Here is a 22003-nt window from a genome sequence, read left to right as displayed (position 1 = left end):
TCAGACCTCAGGAAGTCAACTCGCCTATCCATGTATCATCATCAGGAGATTCAATATTAATTGTATCTCTGATCCATTATTCCAAGGGTACTGATCTTGCCTTTAATGGCCTAATTATCCTTTTGCATGCTGCTTTGGCCTTTTAAAGAGCCAGAGATTCAATTATTATCTGTCTAGCTTCTGAATTTGGTATCATTCTATTTACTGCTGAAGACAGCCTTTGTAAGAAATCTGTGAAGGTTTGTTTTGGGTGCTGTATAACTCTTGTAAATGACTCAATTTTCTTTCCTGCTTCTTCAATTCTGTCCCAAACACTCAGGGCAGCCATTCAGCAGAAAATTAGGGTGTGGTCATCATATAAAGATTGTCTTTTTATTATCAGCATAATCACTGTGGTGAGCCACAAGGAAATGATACAGGGAGTCCAGCTGTATACGAAAGTATATACTTTGACCAACCCATGATCTGTCAAATGGGAAGTCATTTATCATGGAATATTTGGTGTTATATAGCTTTAATATTCAGCTGCGTCTTGCTATGAATTCCTTGTGCTCATAATTGTCGAACCTGTGTGTGTGAACCTCCGTCTCAGGCATATATGCTCAAAGTACTTGGATAAAGTCACATAGGCACAAATTTCTGCCTGAGCTCCTGACTCCCTTTTGTAGCATTTGAATTGGGTATATGTCTTTTGCAAATATTTCCTTTGAGCCACATCCAAAGATAGGGCCAGCCCCAAGCAAAGCATTGAAAGACAAGCAAGGAACAGAATGACTATCAGACCACCTGCTAGGTGCCTGAAGCCCCTGAACTAAGGTAAAATGTACATTCAGAGGCAACCTGGCTCCTAGATGTATAGCTTTGTTTCTTGTGCAAATAAGGCTCTGATTATCCCCTTCCATCAGGCCTAGAGGCGTGGCAGCCAGATTGAGGACAATAAGGTTTTTTCATAACCAGGCACACTAAGGACTGGAGCAGAATTCCACAACCACACACAGAAGAGAGGAACAGAGATTCTGTAGAGGGTAAAGCAGATCTCTTGTAGAGTTTATCAGGGCCAGGGTAAGGACCCAGGATGGATAGAGAGAGGTTGAAGGAACAGAGGATGAAGATGAAACCAAAAGCATAAGGGCTTAGTTATTACCAGGGTTATGAGGAGACAGAAAAGGTAGGGACATAGAGGAACGGAGACTCAGGACAGAACTGAAGCTGTATAGATAGAGTTTTGTCATAAAGTAAACAGACAAAAGAGCATAGTGTAACCATATAATTCAATGTTGAGATAGGTTCACATTTAAATTCTTCTGTCTGGGTCTGAATTTCTCTATGATTTGTTTAACAAGTTATTCTAAAACCTGTATCTTGGCACTCAAATTAAACAACCTTTTTAATGCTAAAATAAAAATGACCCAACAAATAATATTCATAATTGACATTATGTAAAACCCATCAACATTAATTATCCTCTTGTAAATTGTTCCATTTTCAGACTGCCTAATGTGTTGTCATAGACCAAATATCCCCCATTGTAAATATGTTTCACTTTTTTTTTTTTTTTTTTTTTTTTTGGTTTTTCAAGACAGGGTTTCTCTGTGTAGCTTTGCGCCTTTCCTGGAACTTACTTGGCAGTCCAGGCTGGCCTCGAACTCACAGAGATCCGCCTGCCTCTGCCTCCCGAGTGCTGGGATTAAAGGCGTGAGCCACCACCGCCCGGCTGTTTCCCATATTTTTAATGTGGATAAATTTCTCTTTTAACTAATTTCTCCCTTTAGGATATTTTAATTGACTCACCAAGTTTTCTGAGTTCATAGAACAGCAGACGTCCCAGGGAGTTTCAAGGTAGCTTACTTAGTCTTGTAGCAATTGGAGATGGGTATCCAGAGTAGGCCACCACCCAAAAGGAGAAAAGAAGTCAAGGAGACTCGGCTGTGTGTAGCTAAGGACTAAGCCAGGGGGCATTCAAGGGCATAAGCAGTTTATTAGTCAATTTGTGCCACGAACATTGGGCACCAATTGTAAGACAAATGGCTAAATAGTCTTAATTAAAAAAAAAAAAAAGAGCCATTTTTTGGGTCAAAAACCAAGAGATTAGGGAAGCAGGAAGAAGCTAGCCATGTTCTTACAACTAGAAATCTCAGCCAAAGAGAGAGCCATACTTCCTGTATATACACACATATATACTGTGCCTGCCATCTCACTTCCTCTATCAATCCAGCTACATCACTTCTTGTCTGTCTGTATAAACCTCTAGACCTCTATGGTTAACTAGTGTTGGAATTTAAAGGAATGTGCAGCCATGCCTGTCTCTGTTTCCAATTTGGCCTTGAACTCATAGAGACCCAGATGAATCTCTGCCTCCTGAATGCTAAGATTAGAGGCATGTGCTACCATTGCCTGGACTCTTGGTTTAATATAGTGACTGACTTTTTCCTCTGATTTTCAGATAAGCTTTATTGGGTTGCACAAATAAAGTATCTCCACAAGATTCGCAGGACATTTCAAACCCCAAGATATTAGATCCTGGGCCTTGTTCCATCGTTCCATGCTCAACTGGTAGCATTCCATGTCAAGGAAGATTCTGGATTCCAACCCTACCCCAGGAACATTCTGATCTTGTCATGTACCTCTGGCTACTAGCTGTGTGTCTCCAGACACATAGTTAGGCCTTTCTGTGCTCTGGCTTGCTCACTCACTAGTCCAGCCCTGTTCTCCAGGTACTTAAGCAGCCAAGACCAAGGGGCAGGAATCAAGGGCTACAGTGTGAGTTCTAGGACAGCCTAGGCAACTGAGACAGACTCTGTCTCAAAACACACACACAGTTTTGTTTTGTTTTTTAATTTTGTGTTTGTTGGCAGTTTTGGTTTGGTTTTGGGGCAGGGTCTCAGTGTGGCCCTCAGTGTATGAAGAACTGGCTACATCAATGCTTTCATATCAGATGGCTCTCCATGGATAGAATGGTTGCTTAGCACACACAAGACCTCTGCATAAACAACATCGTAGTGAAACCTGTCATGCTAGTAATGAGGTGGAAGCAGAAAGGTCTTAAGTTCAAGGTCAGCCTGAACTTTATCAGTGTCTTTTAAAAACAAATTAACAAAAAAATATCAGGGCTCAGTGAATATCGTGGCATGGTTCAACAGGTAAAGGTACTTGGAACCAAGACTGATGGACCTGGTGTGGTCCTCAGAACCTAAATGGTAGAAAGTAAGAACTGGGTAACACAGGCTTTTATCTCATTTCAAACTATACTATCCATGTGCACTCACAAAAACAAAAATCATAAATTGAAAATTAAAAGAAAAAGGGATGAGAGATGGTTTAGCAGTTTAGTACCTAGTGTGGACTGCACAGTGACCATTACTACTTGACAAAGGTCCAGCATTTTGACATTGCAGATTTTAATTATCCGGCATCATTTTATTTCAATTTTAATAATGCTCACTATATGTGATGAGGTCTCCTTATCTCTTTTACTGTAGGAATTTTTTTGTGATCTACAATGGAAGATGTGAATGTATACATAGGCAGTCCTTGAAACAAAATTCATGGACAAAATCCCCACCACCATGGAACCATATAACATGATAACTATGCCTACTCTCACACAAGAATCCCCATTGTATCCCCCTGAGTACACCAAAAATAGAGAACTTAATGATTTACTAACTGGGCATACCTGGTTCCAAGGATGAAAGCACACTGGAAGAAAACAATGGGCTCACATCCACAAAGGCATTTAGATACTTGCTGAATTTATCACTTTTGCCTCAGAAAAAATGCTGTGATGAGGTTGATAGCTGCTTTTAGCCTGGAATCATCAACTGTTTTTAACCTTGGTTTAGTCTAAACTGAGATTCAGTTATACACCATAAAGGGTATAGTCCTTTTTCAATAAAGCAGCAGCCATGCTGATTCACACTAAGATCATGGCGGTCTCCTTCCTTTGCTAATGCCCCATCTCCTCTTAGGGACCTGAACCCCTTTGGAGCTGGACTCGGAGGTACGTCTTGTAGACATTCAGTTTCCAGCACCCACATGGAAGATCACATCTGAAATTACCACATGATTACATCCATATGGTACTGTCCAGTATGAATTTTTTTATGACTGTGAAGATGGCTCTTCCGTGCAAAGGTTTTACCACATTCATGACATTCATAGGATTTCTCTCCAGTATGAATTATTTCATGTCTGTGAAGATTTCTCTTCTCTGTAAAGGCTTTACCACATTCATTACATTCATAGGGTTTCTCTCCAGAATGAATTCTTTCATGACTGTGAAGATAACTCTTCTCTGCAAAGGCTTTACCACATTGATTACATTCATAGGGTTTCTCTCCAGTATGAATTCTTTCATGACTGAGAAGATGACTCTTCTGTGCAAAGGCTTTACCACATTGTTTACATTCATAGGGTTTCTCTCCAGTATGAACACTTGCATGAGTATGAAGATGACTCTTCTGTGCAAAGGTTTTACCACATTCATTACATTCATAGGGTTTCTCTCCAGTATGAATTATTTCATGTGTGTGAAGATTTTTTTTCAGAGCAAAGGCTTTACCACATTGATTACATTCATAGGGTTTCTCTCCAGTATGAATTATTTTATGTGTGTGAAGATTTCTCTTCTCTGCAAAGGCTTTACCACATTGACTACATTCATAGGGTTTCTCTCCAGTATGTATTCTTACATGATTGAGAAGATTTCTCTTCTGTGCAAAGGCTTTACCACATTGATTACATTCATAGGGTTTCTCACCAGTATGAATTCTTTCATGACTGTGAAGATGACTCCACTGTGCAAAGGCTTTACCACATTGATTACATTCATAGGGTTTCTCACCATTATGAATTCTTTCATGACTGTGAAGATAACTCTTCTCTGCAAAAGCTTTACCACATTGATTACATTCATAGGGTTTCCCTCCATTATGAATTCTTTCATGACTTTGAAGACTAACCTTCTGTGCAAAGGCTTTACCACATTGAATACATTCATAGGGTTTCTCTCCAGTATGAAGACTTTTATGTCTATGAAGATTACTTGTCTGTGCAAAGGTTTTACCACACTGATTACATTCATAGGGTTTCTCACCATTATGAATTCTTTCATGACTGAGAAGATGACTCTTCAATGCAAAGGCTTTACCACATTGATTACATCCATAGGGTTTCTCTCCAGTATGAACTCTTTCATGACTGAGAAGAAGACTCTTGTATACAAAGCGTTTGCCACATTGATTACATTCATAGGGTTTCTCTCCAGTATGAGTTTTTAAGTGAGTGAGAAGACGACTATTATATGGAAAGGCTTTACCACATTGATTACATGCATAAAGTTTCTCTCCATTATGAATTCTTTCATGACTGAGAAGATAACTCTTTTGTGCAAAAGCTTTACCACATTCATGACATTCATAGGGTTTCTCTCCAGTATGAATTCTTTCATGACTGAGAAGACTACTCTTCCCTCTAAAGGCTTTACCACACTGACTGCATTTATAGGGTTTCTCTCCAGTATGAAACCTTACATGACTATGAAGGCTTCTGTTCTCTGCAAAGGCTTTACCACATTGATTACATTTATAGGGTTTCTCTCCAGTGTAACTTCTATTATATATTATGGGACATGCAAAGGCTTTATCACATTGCTGAGATTCATACCTTTTCTCCCTAGTTTGAATTCTATGTACTTGATGAAGACTGTGACATGCAAAGTCTTTATATCTTTGATTATAATCACAGGGTTTTCCTTCCAAATGAGTTCTTTGGTGTTTTAACGACCAATCACATTTAAAGACTTTATCACATTGATTATATTCATATACATTCTCTTCATTATTGGGTGTTTGGTGTGTTTGAAGATGCCTGTAATGGCTAAAGCCTTTGGTAGATGACTCACATTTATTATTTTCTCTTAACATATGAGTTTTTTCACATCCTTGAAGAGAACTTGAAGAACTCAGAGTTGGACCACACTGATTGTATTTATAACATTTTCTTATACTTAGATCCACACTATATATACACAGTGAACCAGAAGAGAGAGATGAATTTCCATATTCCTGGTACTCATAAGGTTTTTCTCCAATGGAAGTTTGTTGAATTCCCACTGAAGTTGGAAAACCAGTTAATTGTAAACTTGTATCACAGTCATTATGTCTTCTCATAGTGGGGACTACCATATATCTTCCACTTGTTCTGAGAGAGACAGAACTACAATGCTTCTTTCCATATCCCTTATGCTCACATGGATTGTGTCCAGAGGGACAGATGACACACCTGCTAAAGGAAGATAACAAATAAAGGGTTTTCACATTGCATTCCCATAGTCAAATGTTTTGTTTGTCATACAGATGTGGAATAGAGATTCATGTTTCTACATCTCCAAGTCACTCATAAAGTGCTCCTCTCATTAAACTATGTTAAATCACTCACTACATGAAAATGAAGAACACTAGCTTTAATAAGGAAGCTTTACTTATAAAAGGTCTTAGACATACCCAATCTCCTCATCATTGTGTATACCTTATATGATAAATGGAAGGCATGACAGTAAGTGGATGGACAGTCCTCACACATGGCTAAGATTGAACCTGTCACATCTGTTGTGGCATGTTTCCTTGTCTTGTCCTTAAATGTGTTGGTGGAAATGTGTGAATGGTGTGGCCACACATGTGTGTTTCTGACAGGTTTTGAATGCCTGAGTTTATATGTCCTGAATGTGTCTTGCTAATTGGATGTTTTAAAACCTATAAGGCTTGTGACTCCAGATTGAAACTGTGCTGGAGAGCATCACGTGGTCTACCACTACTCTAATTACAGGCAGCAAGCCACCTGGGCAGGTGCAATTTTGGATAAGGTCAGAGAGAGAGGTGAACGACTTCCATCTTTAGGAATGACCGCCATCTTTAGGAAGGGTGACCAGGTAGCCAGCCGCCATTTTGATTGAGGTTAAAGATACTTCACTACCATCTTTAGTAAGGGTAACTACTTGGACTGGGTCCACCAAGGAGACATTACGTCTCCAACAGAATTGGGTTAGGATATATTTCTGTTTGATAATTCCTGTGGTTAGGATACATTTCTGTTTGATAATTCCTGTCCTGTTCCTGTCTGTTCTCTCTGTTCCTGTCTGCTCTAACACCCTGAACTACTACATAAATGTCTCCAGTCAGTTTGTTCTGTTTGGTCCCTCCTCCTTTCGTCCTTCCCACCAGAGCTATCTCCACCTTCACAGTCACCACCACCATCACCGCCACCTGTCCTGGCCTAAAAACAAGTTTTATGAAAACAGTTTTAAAACAATGCTGGTTTTGACAATTGATATTGAAACTAAATTGTTTGCAACTTTAAAACTTAGTTTTGTCCTGTATATCTTAGAATCATCGCTAAAAACTACAGACTGAATCTTCTTGCTCTTACTAACATTGGTAAGCTGTAACTAATTAGGTAAACTCTATGTCCAGACGTAACTTACATATGCCTTCAAATTTAAGCCTAAACAGCATTTGTCTAATTTAGATGTACCTAACATTCTCAAACACCCTTAGAGATCTGAGAATATGGCATTTAATATAAAATCTTTTTATGACAGACATGCCAACTCCTGGAAGCATCCTGTATCTTCTCCAAGAAGATGGAGGGCCACAGAAGAACATCCACCTGGAGGCTTGCTTCAAATGTAACAAATCCAGCCACACAGCAAAAAGCTGCTTTACACCTTTAACTGCTGCTGAGATCATGTCCAGATTGTGAATAAGCGGAGCAATGGGGGAACATTTGTGTCACTCTGCTAAGACAGGTAGGCCGATCTCCCAAATTTCTACTCCACAGAAAATCTGTCAGATCCTCTGGACTTGGCATCTGAACAAGTGCTACCTCTGGGACTTGTCCCCCAGTGACCACAGAGAGACTGGGGACTGCCTGGGTAAATGAAAAGCTCGCTCACTCCTGCTCATTTACTTATCCTTCTCAGATCTGATGGTGTTGATGACCAGGGTACTAAGAGATTTGCCAGTTTAACAGCACCCTCAATCCCAAGGCTACAAGCACCTTAGTAGTTCATTAGTAAGTTTCCTATAAAAAATACAGACAGGTATGCTTCATTCACAGACTCCATGGTACAGGATAAACTGTTTCAGATATAACTTCAGAAGTTCAAAGTTTTAGCTTTGATAAATGCAGTTTTGATAAACTGACAGAGCCCTGATTACTAACAGTCTTCAGGGTTCCTTGAATTTCGGTGGATTTTACTGGTCCAGCTTTTAGAGATAGGTTAGCATTAGAGAGGATATAGAACCCTGCAGGCATGTTCAACTCCCTCCTCCTTCACTCACCCAACCTCCACTGTCAGTGAATTTAGACTTAAAGCTGTTCATGCCTTAACCCAAGGCCATAAATCTTTACCATGACACCAAGATATAAATCTGTTCCAGTAGTTTTAAATACACCTGAAGGTTCCTGGGAAAAGGGTTCTGATGCTTTGTAAAGAAGTCTGGCCTGATGGAAACTAATATTACTTTCCAGAGGCTAATTTGACCGCACCCACTTTTGAGCATATTCTGTAGGTTCACTCTTCCTGCCTGGGCCAAGGCCAAACCCTTAGGGGCCCTCCACATACACCAGCCCTGCAACAGCTCCAAAGATGCAAACCAATCAAGGGCACCAACTGGGGGAATAATAACAGGTGGATTTCACCCAACTGCCCACTCATAAAAAGATCCATATCTCTTAACTCTTATGACACATTCACAGGATGGATGTTCTCCAAACCTCCAGGGAAACAGCAGATGCTATGGCTCCAGTTCTCCTGGAATACATCATCCCTAGATTTGCCATGCCATCTCCCCAAGCTCCTATGACTTCACTGCTGATATCACCTCTCTAGGCACAAGTGGGCAACTAACCAGCAACTGAAACCTAGATTTCCAAGATGTCCCAAATAAGGGCATATCTACCTTCATGCCTCGTTCATTTACCCTTTGTACAACCAGGACACTTCTCAGTTCCATTCTTTCTGGCAGTCTTCCTACTACCAATGGGTAGCCCCATTCAGAGGGACGGTGATAATAATCTATTTTTTTCTCCTAGCACCCTGCATTCTGTCTCCTCAAGAACAGATTCCTGTGCCTAGAGGTGGTGGCACACACCTTTAATCCCAGCACTCAGGGGGCAGAGGCAGGCAGACCTCAGTGAATTCAAGGCCAGCCTGGCTACACAGTGAGTTCCCAGAAAGGTACCAAAGCTACACAGAGAAACCATGTCTGGAAAAAAAAAAAAAAAAAAGAACAGGTTCCTGAGGTCTCCTGGATGGCAGCTATCCAAATGCTGCTCCACCCATAACCCCTACTGATCATGGGCCCACCCACTCCCTCCCCACATCATTCCATGCCAGCAGGAAATAGAGACTTGAACCTGCACCCATATAGACCCAAAAAGGTTGGGAGTTTGGAATCTCCAGTTCAGGGAGCCCCATTCCACAAAGCCCACTACTAGCGGCTCCTCCCCCTAGGGATGTCTGGGACGATGCCCATGCCTACTGGCTATATAAGACCTGGCCCATAGATCTGCCATGGGTACTCTCCTATTCTGTCTCATGCCTTCCTGAGAGACCCTGGAGTGCTTTGCTTTGCTATGCTCTGTTTATTAAATCTGGATTTATTAATTTGGTTTGATTTGACTTATTGCATCAGTGATGGAAGAAGCCAGCAACCGGGAATCTGATATTTATCACAGACATACATATATACAAGCTTGCACATGAAAATTACCTTTCAATTCTTCTACAGCACTGACAATGTTCTTCAATATTATGGTCTTCCCATTTGTAACCTAAAATACAGTACCAGAAAATGTATGTGATATATTACTGGAAATTAGGCACACTTGAAATTACTATCTTTCATGAAACTTACTACCATGCCTGATTTATTCACCAGATTCTCCCCCTTTCATATGTGAAATCACAGAAGAGCACCAATCCAAAGAAAAAAGCTTGTCCCCTTAAGCTAAAAAGTGACAGAAAGCTCACATTCTTACCTATAGAAGTGAGGTTCCAGTAGGTTTCCAGCATCACATCTTTGTAGAGACTCTTCTGGGAAGAATCCAGCAAAGCCCACTCTTCATGAGTGAAGTTCACATGCACATCCTCATAGGTCACTGCATCCTAAAATATCCCATATATATGTTCTTAATTGAAATGATGAGACTGAATTGCAAATGTACACTTCATTGAGAATATATTTATATAATTCTGTGTGCTCAAAAAATTCAATGACATTGGTGAGTAAATATCAAATGCAGTCACCAACTCATTTTAAAAGGAAACATCAAAAGAGAATGACACCTTCCATTCCAGTGCCTAAAGAATAGAATACGGGGCCGGGCGGTGGTGGCGCACGCCTTTGATCCCAGCAATGGGGAGGCAGAGCCAGGCAGATCTCTGTGAGTTCGAGGCCAGCCTGGTTTACAGAGTGAGATCAAGGACAGGTACCAAAACTACAGAGAGAAACCCTGTCTTGAAAAAACGAAAAAACAAACAAACAAAAAAAAAATTACAGATAAGGCATAAAGTACTAAGCCAATGCTGTTTAAATTTCCAGAGATATCAGTCACTCAATGTGTGTAAGATGTCTCTTCTCTTGAATGTCTAATTAAGTTTAAATGAAGGTTTAATTTTCACAGTAAGTGAATTCAAGAACAAATTTATGATTTTAAACTATATTATTGGGTATGCTCTTGTCTGTTACTGCGGATTTGGCTCTGTTCTTCAAGTTGCTCTCTGGAAATTCTTGGTTAAATTCTATAAAAAATAGTAACAAAACAGGTTACATCCTGAAACAGAGCAGGTTGTTAGCTTATTAGATAGTGTGGTTGTGAAGGCCTAGACTTAACTCTACATGCTCAGGAATATGCCATGATAACTCAAATGGAGATAGAGCACTATCCTCCTGAAGAAATCCTGAGAGCTATAACATAATTCAACCTATGGGATAATTACAGTCTGAAATTACTTTATCTATTCAAGTAATATGTAATTTGTTTCAAATTTTACAAAGTGACTCAGATTTAAACAATCCAAGACAATTAACAGCTAAAGCTGAAAATAACAATGGCCCAAGTAAAACAAAAATTACTAAATGCCTTTCTGGATTAGTAGATCTCACAACTGAATGTATTTTAGTAATTTTACCTTCCACTCACTCCCCTAGTGGACTCATTATGCAAAGGGAAGATACTATTTTTAAACTGAATCTTCCTAGCTCACAAACAGAGTAAAATGTTAAAAATCTGTATAGAAAAGGTTTCTAAATTAATTATAAGGGAAGTAATAAGACTTCATAAGTGCTGAGAAATGAATCCAGCTGAGAGTGCTGTAACCTATTCTAATGCTGAAGTTATACAATTATGGATGACCAATGATGATTGACAAAGAGTTTGTAGTAATTTCTTAGGCAAAATTAACAACAAATGTCCGAAAAGTAAGTGACCTCAGTTATAAACAAACAAACAAGCAAAAAAAACCTGAATGGATTCCTCTTTGCATAGTGAAAGAGCACTATTTCTGGGGCTTTTACACTTTATACTGACACACATAAATTAGGACTGGCAAGTTATAAAGCAGGAAAGATCAGTAAAAAATTCAAAGTCCATATGCTTCAGTTCAGAAATCAGAATTATATGCCATTCTGATGGTTTTATAAGACTTTATGAATCTCTTAATATACTTACTAATTCTCTATATGCAGAAAGGGTTGTATTGCATACAGAAACTGCTAAACTTATTGCTGATAATTCAGAACTGACTTTGCTATTCTTGCAACTACAACAGTCAATCCGAGTCAGATATTATCCACCATATATCACTCATATTCGGTCTCATACTGGGTTGCTAGACAATTAGAAAAGGAAATTTAAAAATTGATCAACTACTGATAGGAAATGTGTTGGAAGCTTCTGAACTTCATTTAAAAAAAAAAAAAAAACGCTAATAGCCAAGGCTTAAAGACAACAATTTTCCATTACCTAGCAACAAGATAAGGAAATTAATTTAAAAAAACAAAACTGTCCGACATGTTCTTTCTATAATCAATTCTATTACCTGAGGGAACTAATCTTAAAGGTATACACACACAAATAATAATAATAATAATAATAATAATAATAATAATAATAATAATAATAAAATGGACAAATGATGTATTTCACTTAACAGAATTTACAAACTTCAAATTTATTCATCATACCATTGATACATACTCTAGATTTCAATGGACATCTATTTACCTTAAGTTCTGAAAAGGCTGATTCTATAATTACACATTTATTAGAAACAATGGCTGTAATGGACATATTAAACAAATTAAAACTGATAATGCCCAACTTATGTTTCCAGTAAAATAAAACAGTTTTTTTTCTGACACAACATAAAACACATTACAAGGTTACTACATAATCCTACAGGTCAAGCAATTGTTAAAAGATGTAATCACACACTAAAGGAGATGCTTTTTAAACAGAAGGAGGATATGAGGACCCCCAGAGATAGACTGCATAATGCCTTTTAACTTTAAATTTTTAAACTAATGACACAGAGACAACAGCAGCTGAAAGACGGGGGCTTTGGAGGTGGCAATGCTGAAGATGTTTCAACATCAAAATGAAAACCAGGGAAAGTGTTACAATGGGGTCAAACTTATGTTTTTACAGGAGACAAAAGGTTGTGGATCCAGTCAAAATTGAGTAAGTCCAGCATGAGCAAGACGAATTTCTCAGACACTTTGGCTGCTGAGATGAATGACATACCTCTGGGGGGAAAATAGACTAAAAAAGCCTTTGAAGGGGATGGCTGAGCCTCCCACCTGCGCACAGCTTAAGAATTTGTGTGACTGCGGGGTGGTGGTGGCCCACTCCTTTAATCCCAGCAACGGGAGGCAGAGGCAGCCAGATCTCTGTGAGTTCGAGTCCAGCCTGGGATACAGAGTGAGTTCCAGGACAGGCTCCAAAGCTACACAGAGAAACCATGTCTCTGAAAAAAAGAAAAAAAAAACCACAAAGAATTTGTGTGACAAAGAGAAGGCATTAGTTTCACTGGCTCAGAAACCTCAGGATGCTACAAACCTGTTCCTTGCTATGCTATCTGTGATAACTATACAGGTATCAGGGCCAACTATACATATTGGGCCTATGTTCCTAATCCTCCAAATAACTTAGCAGTAAGTTGGGAGATGTGCATATTCCTGTGATGGTTAATGAATCTTCTTGGCTACCTGGTCCTTATGACAAACAAGGTCCTGCTCAGCTTACAGAGGAGAATAAAGAAATTAGGAATTATACTGTGGGGGTGCAAGGAATTCCTATTTGTATAGGAAATGGAAGTCAATGTGTAAATATAACCTTTCAAGTTACCTGTACAATGGCACCCTAATAATTACAGCATCACTTGTGAACACTGTACCCTTCATACCTGTGTTAATTCTAGTATGTCTTTAGATGTAACCTCTGAACGTTTATACATTCTTTTTTTTTTTTTTTTTTTTTTTTTGGTTTTTAGAGACAGGGTTTCTCTGTGTAGCTTTGCGCCTTTCCTGGAACTCACTTGGTAGCCCAGGCTGGCCTCGAACTCACAGAGATCCGCCTGGCTCTGCCTCCCGAGTGCTGGGATTAAAGGCGTGCGCCACCACCGCCCGGCCTCGTTTATACATTCTTAGAGCAAGGCCAGCAAATGGATGCCAGTGAAGTCATAAAGGCCACGGCAAAACTCACCTGTAATGACCATAGTGCAGCAAGCTCACTGAAAGAATATTAAGAAAAACACATTGAATGCTTAGACTGATTATTGCAGTAGGTATGGGCATTGTTGCATTGGCTGCTACTGATGCTACAGCAGCTGGATTGGCCCTTCATAAAGAAAGCCAAACTGCTGAGTTCATTAGAGACAGGCACAAGCATTCTACAGAACTTTGGACTCAATAAAATAAAACAGTGAAATAGTTAATGGAATAGCTGATGTGAGACAAACTGTTATACTGTTGGGGAATTGGCAGTAGCCATGTCAGAGGAGCAGCAGATGGCAACTGATTTCAGGGGATCGGCCCACCAGGATATAAAACTCTGATGGGTGAATCTCACATATGCAAGGCCCCGAGAGCCTCAGCCCCAGGATGTTTCTTTCCACTGCTGTGTCTTTGTATGGTTGCCACTGCCATTTTTCTCTGGAATCTGGCATGGTGTGCATGGGTGTGGGGGTCCCCAACGCCCTTAATGTAGTATGATCATTCTTGGAAATATTCTGTTGTACTGGGCATTTTTACCTGTGGATTATTATGAAGATGACTTCCTCCTAAGCTGTACTGTTTAACTGAAGCAATGATTTTATACAACAATAGTGTTAGTTTAAATGGGATTTTGATGATTGACGGTCTTTAATAAATATACTAAGGGATTATGATGGAGGTTAGTTTAGTGGAAAAATTAACACAGGTAAAGATAGGATAAAATGCTGCCTCTGCCTCTGGGAAAGCAGAGGCTGTAGAGGATAAAAAAAATGAAACAAGGAAGTGTCACACTGATAGAACACATGAGTTTCTATTAAGGAGCATACAGACTATGGCTTAGGTTAATGATTAAGAAAAAACAATTGAGTCAGGATCATCTCATTAGAAAGGGCCTTTGACAAAAATCCAACACCCCTTCATAATAAAAGTCCTGCAGAGATAACGGATACAAAGAACATACCTAAACAAAATAAAGGCAATTTCCAGCAAGCCTATAGCCATCATCAAATTAAATGGTGAGAAACTCAAAGTTATTCACCTAAAATCAGGAACAAGACAATGCTGCCTGCTCTCACCATGTCTATTCAATATAGATCTGGAATTCATAGCTAAAGCAATAAGACAACTGAAGGAGATCTAGGGGATACAAATTGGAAAGAAAGAAGTCAAAGAATATTTATTTGTAGATGATGTGATAGTGTATGTAAGTGGCCCAAAATATTCCACAGAGGAACTCCTACGGCTGATAAACACTTTCAGCAAAGTGGTCTGATATACAATTATCTCACAAAAATAAACAGCTCTCCATTGTACAAATGACAAAGGAACTAAGAAAGAAAACGGGAAGGACACCTTTCAAAACTGCCTCGAATTATATAAAATATCTTGGGGTAACTGAAACGAAGCAAGTGAAAGGCTTGTATCATAAAACTTCAAGCCTTTGAAGAAAGAACCTGAAGAAGATATGAAAAGATGGGAACATCACCCACACTCAAAGATCGATAGGATTAACATAGTAAAAATGGCAATCCTACCAAAAGCAATCTGCACACTCAATGCAGTCCCCATCAAAATCCCAACACAATCTTTACAGACCTCAAAAGGACAATCCTCAACTTCAGATAGAAAAAAAAAAACACCCAGCATAGCTAAAGCAATTCTGAACAATAAAAGAACTTCTGGAGGTTTCACCATTCTACACTGCTGTACTACAGAGGTATAGTGATAAAAACCACATGGGACTGGCATAAAAACCGACGCATCCATCAGAGAAATAAAAATGAAGACCCAGACATGAATCTACACTCCTATGGACACCTGGGTTTTGATAAAGAAGCCAGAAATACACACTGGAAAACAGCATGTTCAACAAATGGTGCTGGTCAAACTGGATGTCTGCATGTAGAAGAATGCAAATAGGGCTGGAGAGATGGCTCAGAGGTTAAGAACACTGGCTATTCTTCCAGAGGTCTTGAGTTCAATTCCCAGCACCCATATGGTGGCTCACAACCATCTGTAATAAGATCTGGAACCCTCTTTTGGACTGCAGGGATACATGCAAACAGAACATTGTATACATTATAAATAAATAAATATGAAGAAGAAGGAGGAGGAGGAGGAGGAGGAGGAGGAGGAGGAGAAGAAGAAGAAGAAGAAGAAGAAGAAGAAGAAGAAGAAGAAGAAGAAGAAGAAGAAGAAGAATATATCTATACTCATCATCCTGCACAGAACTCGGGTCCACATTTATAGAAGACTGTATGGGAGTTGAGGATTTAGCTCAGTGGTTAAGCGCTTGCCTAGCAAGCTCAAGGCCATGGGTTCAATCCTCAGCTCAAAAAAAAAGAGAGAGAGACTGTAGGACCATTCCGTGTGTGAAATGTTAGCTGCTGAGTGCTCTATGCTCATACACAAGCCACAGCCAAATGCCCAGTGTCTTAATCCTCTCACCTGATTGAAGTGAGACAAACAGATTTACAGTTACCACCATGAGAGAGTTGTTCAATCAGAAATTTGAGTGGCTCAGGCTAACCTCCCCAAACTGTACACCCACCAATTTGGTTTTCCTTCATTCACATGGTATGAATTAATGCATACTGGGAAACTACACAGAAAGGCACTCACCTGCCCAATCATGTCCTTTTTCATAACAGAGACACCTGCAGCTCACTGACTTAAACAATATCCAATCCAGCTATGGCCTAGTCTGTTTCCCCCTGTGGTATACACAATAAACTACTCCTTCTATTCTGGTCTCAATGGAGAAGCCATGCTCCACACACAAATCCTATTCCTGTTAGTGCAATGGACACCCATGACTCCAATGGGTAGTTTTAGAAGTGTGTGCTACTTGCAGGGTGGTGGTGGCACATGCCTTTAATCTCAGCACTCAAGAGGCACAGGCAGGTGAATCTCTGTGAGTTCGAGGCCAGCCTGGTCTACATTGTGAGTTCCAGAACAGCCCAGGCTACATAGAGAAACTCTAAGGAAAAAAAAAAAAGAAAACAAAGTGTGTGCTGCTGCAAACCTTTAATGAAGAATTGAAGAGGCTGAGGCCCGTGGACAGCAGCATCATTGCCCTGTGGGCCTAAACACTGGGACCAAGGCAAAGAGAGTCAACATAACAAACCTTGTCTTAAAATATTGTTCTGAAAGCTGGAAGGTGTAACTGTTTTGGAATTAATGTGCCTTCCCAATGAGAAACCATACCACACCCTTAGAGATTAATTGAGAAAACTCTCCTTAGGACTAGAAAGTCTCCAGCTCTACCTAACACACAAAGAGCAGCTGGCCAAAAGCAGATTTGCCAACTTGTATATACAATAGGCTTATGCACTCCGCATATGCTCTCAACCTGGAGAAATGCTGATTACTGCCCTCCTGCTAACATGGCTTGCTCAATGTGATTCCTTATAAAACTCAGGACCACCTGCCCAGGGTGGCACCAACCACAGTGGGATGGGCCCTATTACCTCAACCACTAATCAAGAAAATACCCTACAGACCAGTGTGACTCTACCTTGTGTCAAGCTGACCAAAGCTAACCAGCATACATACTGAGTCATCTCACAGCCCCCAAAGACAGATTGTTAAGCAAACCTCAACTCTCTTAACACTTGCTTTTCAGCATATACTTGTGCATGCATACACATAAAGTTTTGAAAATCTGTCAAGTTTAGGGCTGGAGAGATGGCTCAGCAGTTACCATCACTTACTGCTCTTGTAGAAGTCCTGGGTTTGGTCCCAGCACTAACCTGGTGGCACACAATCATCACTAAAACCTCTTGCAGAGGATCTGATGCCCCTACTACCTTCTGTGGGCACCAAACACACACACAATGAACATACATTTATGCAAGCAAACCAGTCACACACATAGAATAAAATAAATAAACAGCGCTAATTAAAAACACACACCCGTGCCGGGAGCAGTGGCACACACCATTAATCCCAGAGGCAGAGGCAGGTGCATCTCTGGGTTCGAGATCAGCCCGGTCTACACAAAGTTCTAAGACAACCAAGGTTACACAGAGAAACCCCATCTTGAAAAATTAAATAAATAAAAACCATACCCACATCACTTTTATGTCACCATGGATAAAACAGCCAGAAATACATTGAAATGTGACTAATATCTGTAGGCAAAGCTATAAATTTGTAATAAAAAGAATCAACGAACTAAATAAAAGGAGAGAAATTCCAGGATTGCGGACAGGAAGCCTCAATATTATTTCAGTACAAAATTGAGCTACAGATTCAGCAAAAGTACAGTTAAAAAGTCCAACAATTTTTCATACCAACAACAGAAAATCATCATGAATGAAAAAATGATCAACATAAGATTAGGTAAATAAACGGCACACACTCTGACACCATCTGAATTTAAAACTTCTCATACAGCTGCAATGAAGACTGTACTGTCTGGGAAAGAATTAAGAGATCATCAGAACAGGGGAGCAAACTTAGAAATGAAAACACAATTAATATGGAGTTAATTGTGACACAGGAGGCCAGGAAAACCAGTAAGTCTGGCCTTACTGACACATGTGACTGGACCACCCTGTCATCTACATGCAAATGTGTTAATGACACAGAATTTACACCCTGCACAGAATTAACTGCAAACAGATCTACCTACACCTGAATGTTCAGTGACAAGTGCAGAACTTCTAGAAGACACTAGAGACACCAGGGCTCTGAGAATTAGTAAATCTGCCTTCGGTGGAGACAGTAAAAACAGCGCATACACGCGCCCTGCACCATAACGTTGACAACAAGGATGTTTCCACACAAGGTTTCCCGCCTCCCATGCTCTGCGCCTGCGCACCCGGGGGAGCCGCGTAATTACTTGGTCGGCCGGTTCCCGCCCAGCTCCCGGAAGTGGCATGGCCCTTATGTGACCTCACTGTGTTGGGCGGCTGTTTCCCACAGCCCTAGGAGGACCCCACACCTGTTCCCAAGGCTCCTCCCCTCATGGGGACGGCGGCCCCTCGCTCACCATGGCGGATTCCCAGCTCGCCGGGCTCTCCTCACAGCTCCCGGCAGCGGGTCACAGCCCAGCACACAGAACACCAGGGTCTCCCTTCCCCAAACTCGGGAGCCTTCGCCAAGGGGGAACGGAAGTACCCGCCCACATTCTGACTGGAAGTCCATCTGGAGGCCATAATTGGCTAGTGATTCCTGAGTGACAGGGGAAGTTCCTTTAGAGAAAGAGTGCAGTGAAAAGATGCAGCTCTGTAGTTCCTAACCGTCCCAGACCTCCAGAGATTGGCATTGAAGCAGAAACTTGCACCTATACTGAAGAGTCGTCCCTGAACTTGTCGCTCACGCAGTAGACAATTCTCCATCTGGCCACCGGGTCTCTCTAGCATATGAAGATCATTAAACAATGTGCAGTGGAGTGATCCCCCTCCCTCACAGCTGAAATGGTACCCAGTCCACCCAGTTCAAATATAAACCACCTGATTGACATTCACCAGGCACCAGCAATTTCAATAAGGCACACCCACGACTGCTCACACCTCTCTCAGCTGCACCTTGCCATCCAAACACTAACACTTTCCCAGCTTTCTATGGTGGCACTGGCCTATCATGCCAGCACTTGGGAGGTGGATACAGGAAGGACATCAAAAGGTTAAACCAGCTTGTGACCTGAAACACCAGCAATTAGGGGCCCCAAAGGGGAGGTGTTCAGGGTGACAACCTGGAATGAGAAGATAGAAAGTTATGGAGCAGTACATATTGCATAAACTGATGGCTCATGCTAAGCAAGTTTATTAAGTACAGCTCTCACACACCATTTGAGAGGGGGCAGGGCAAGAAGAACACAGGCGACCTCAGGCTGAGCACCTGGTGGCCTAGGGACTGATAGCCACACCCCCTCAGGCTAAAGAGTCTGGAACCCTTGATTCCTTCAGCACAGTGGCTCAAATACCACAACAGACTGTCCTTAGGCCTAAGGTCTGTCGTTAGGCCAATACACAGAACTAGTGCTTTCTTAGATGATTTCATCAGGGCCCCAGAAAAAGACTTGGATGGAGTGACTCCCAAAGGGCCCACCTCCAACCTCAACAAACAAAAACACATATGAAAATGGAAACTTGTTTTTGTGGAGGAGTTTTACCCTGTGTCCTGCCTGCAGGCCTTCCACTGAAGTTTCCTGCAAGCCACACTAACGCTTGAATGGCAAGTTCTGCTGCACGCTGCAGGAAAACATAATGGAATTCAGCTACTATTACAAAAGCTACTACTTTGAAAAATCAAGGCCTTCTCCAAAGATCAAGCCATGGCTTAAGAAGTCTTGGTGATATTTTAGCTTTCATATATATATGTATTAGTCGGTTCCTAAAATGATTTACTTTTGTGCTTCTGAAGAACTCCTAACACTGTATTTATCTAAAATGAATATCAATCATCCAAGGCCGAATGAAACTACACCTGTCTTTTAGGTCAGGCAGATAGCTTTATTTCTTATACAATTTAGGGTGAGACCCTCCTTTCTTATACAACCTTACTAATAGACCCCTAACTTCTTACCTAACCACTTCTAGGAATGTGAACTAAGCAAGTAGATCCCCTTTGGGATATACTAACAGTCATTAGCACTCAGTTGACCTCCTCTTTTACCACTCCCATTTTGGGTTGTAAAAGAAAGCCTGGTGGTCACTGCCTGAGAAAATTCTTACCTGCCTTGATGACCCCCTAGAATTCAAGCCTGGTGACCTTGCTCGACCAAGGGATTGCTGTGGCTTGGGTTTATACCTGGATTCCTGGGAGACTTAGGGGGGACGTGGAGAACTGAGAGACAGAGAACAGAGGGATAAGGAGGATTTTGACAGAGAGAACATGCGGATGAGATGGAAGCTGCAGAAGAGTCAGATGGGGGAGTACTAGCTGGGTAAGAATGAGAAGAAAAGGACCTAGATGAGGCAGAATTAAGATGAGAGAATTAAGATAGAACTTCGAGGGAGCAATAGATGAATATAGAGAGAAATCTGGCAAGAAAGGAGCTAAAAGAAAACAGAAGCTTGTAGAGAGAGAATTGACACAGAATAATAAAGTGTATGAACTAAGGAGTTTCACGTACATAGATTCATTTCTTTTCATCAAAGATGAATTATCAGCTGGTTGTAGATTCTTTCGGGAATCTGGGAGGGGACTATTAAGGGTCTGGACCCCATTAGTTCTCAATAATGTTCAATCTGGCATATGATAGGATTTATGGATCACATAATCTAGTTTCCCAAGACTACTCATTTGTACCTCAACTTGGAAAATAACAGGTGGAGTCACATGCTAATGCTGATTACAGAATGGCTGCATGTTGGGAGCACAGAGGTGTCGCAGGCTTTCTTTTGAGCCAACAACCAGCTCCACATCATGACACAGAGACTTATTAGTTATGAACGCTTGGCCTTATTTTATGCTTGTCCCACTCGCTCTTGTGACTTCACTTAAGCTGTCAGAGCTTTTTACCTTTCATTCTGTATGCCCTATTTTCACTCTTCCTCGGTGGCTGGCAGGCTGGTGGCTGGCTGACTGGCCCTAGGTGTCTCCTTCTCTTTCTCCCTCCTTGCTTCTCGCTCTTCTCTCATTCTCTCAGCTCTGCCTGTGTCCCGGACCATCTGACCTCAGGGATGAGGATGTACAGTGCATTCTCAGCCAGATCCTGCAGAGGCAGCAGATGCAGGCTCAGGGCCTCTGAGGACACAGCTCAGCCGTCGAGTCGAATGCTTCACTTCTGCAGATCAAAGCCTCAGGGACAACCTTCCCAGACCTGAGGGTATGTACAGGACTCATCATGCACTGGAGGCCCAGCCTGGGACCTTGCTGTCTTAGTTAGGGTTTCTATTGCTGTAACAAAACACTATGACCAAAAGGCAATTTGGGTAGAAAAGGATTTATTTGGTTTATACTTCCAGATCATACTCCGTCATTGGAGGAGTCAGAAGAGGAACTCCCACAGGGCAGGATCCTGGAGGCAGGAGGTGATGCAGAGGCCATGGAGGGTGCTGCTTACTGGCTTGCTCATCCTGCTTTCTTATAGAACCCAGGGCTAGCAGCTCAGGGATGACACCACCCACAGTAGACTGGGCCTTCCCCTATTGATCACTAATTGAGAAAATGTTTATAATTGGATCTCATGGAGGCATTTCCTCACCATTTCCTCACTGCAGTGCCTTCCTCTCTGTTGACTCTAGCTTGTGTCAAGTTGACATACAAAGCCA

At 41.1% G+C, this 22003-nt stretch overlaps 1 protein-coding gene across 2 annotated transcripts; it reads right to left on the bottom strand.

Annotated features, from left to right (window-relative positions):
• Positions 1–1638: 1638 nt before the first annotated feature.
• Positions 1639–18882, bottom strand: LOC128115826 (zinc finger protein 260-like). 2 transcript variants are annotated; one of them, XM_052746921.1, is made up of 4 exons: positions 18775–18882; positions 10042–10168; positions 9774–9834; positions 1639–6282 (listed from the first exon to the last, which is right to left on the bottom strand). In XM_052746921.1, the coding sequence occupies exons 1-4, from the start codon at positions 18775–18777 to the stop codon at positions 4056–4058; spliced, it is 2418 nt and encodes an 805-aa protein (XP_052602881.1). In that variant the 5' UTR covers positions 18778–18882; the 3' UTR covers positions 1639–4055. The 2 variants fall into 2 exon arrangements, with proteins under 2 accessions (XP_052602881.1, XP_052602880.1); XM_052746920.1 differs by having other exon boundaries at positions 1640–6285.
• Positions 18883–22003: the final 3121 nt, after the last annotated feature.

The sequence above is a fragment of the Peromyscus californicus genome, unplaced genomic scaffold (genome assembly GCF_007827085.1).
Source record: "Peromyscus californicus insignis strain IS unplaced genomic scaffold, ASM782708v3 Scaffold_1__1_contigs__length_55948999, whole genome shotgun sequence".
Taxonomy (NCBI): domain Eukaryota; kingdom Metazoa; phylum Chordata; class Mammalia; order Rodentia; family Cricetidae; genus Peromyscus; species Peromyscus californicus.
Note: the sequence above shows the minus strand (reverse complement) of the source record. Positions and strands in the feature narration are given on the sequence as shown.

Bases quoted from the DNA above. Each gene is read 5' to 3' on its own strand.
- LOC128115826 (XM_052746920.1), bottom strand. The intron at 9,835-10,041 runs GTAAGAATGTGA...ACTGTATTTTAG, and splicing joins CTGGAACCTCACTTCTATAG to GTTACAAATGGGAAGACCAT. The intron at 6,286-9,773 runs GTAATTTTCATG...ATCTTCCTTTAG, and splicing joins TGCTGTAGAAGAATTGAAAG to CAGGTGTGTCATCTGTCCCT.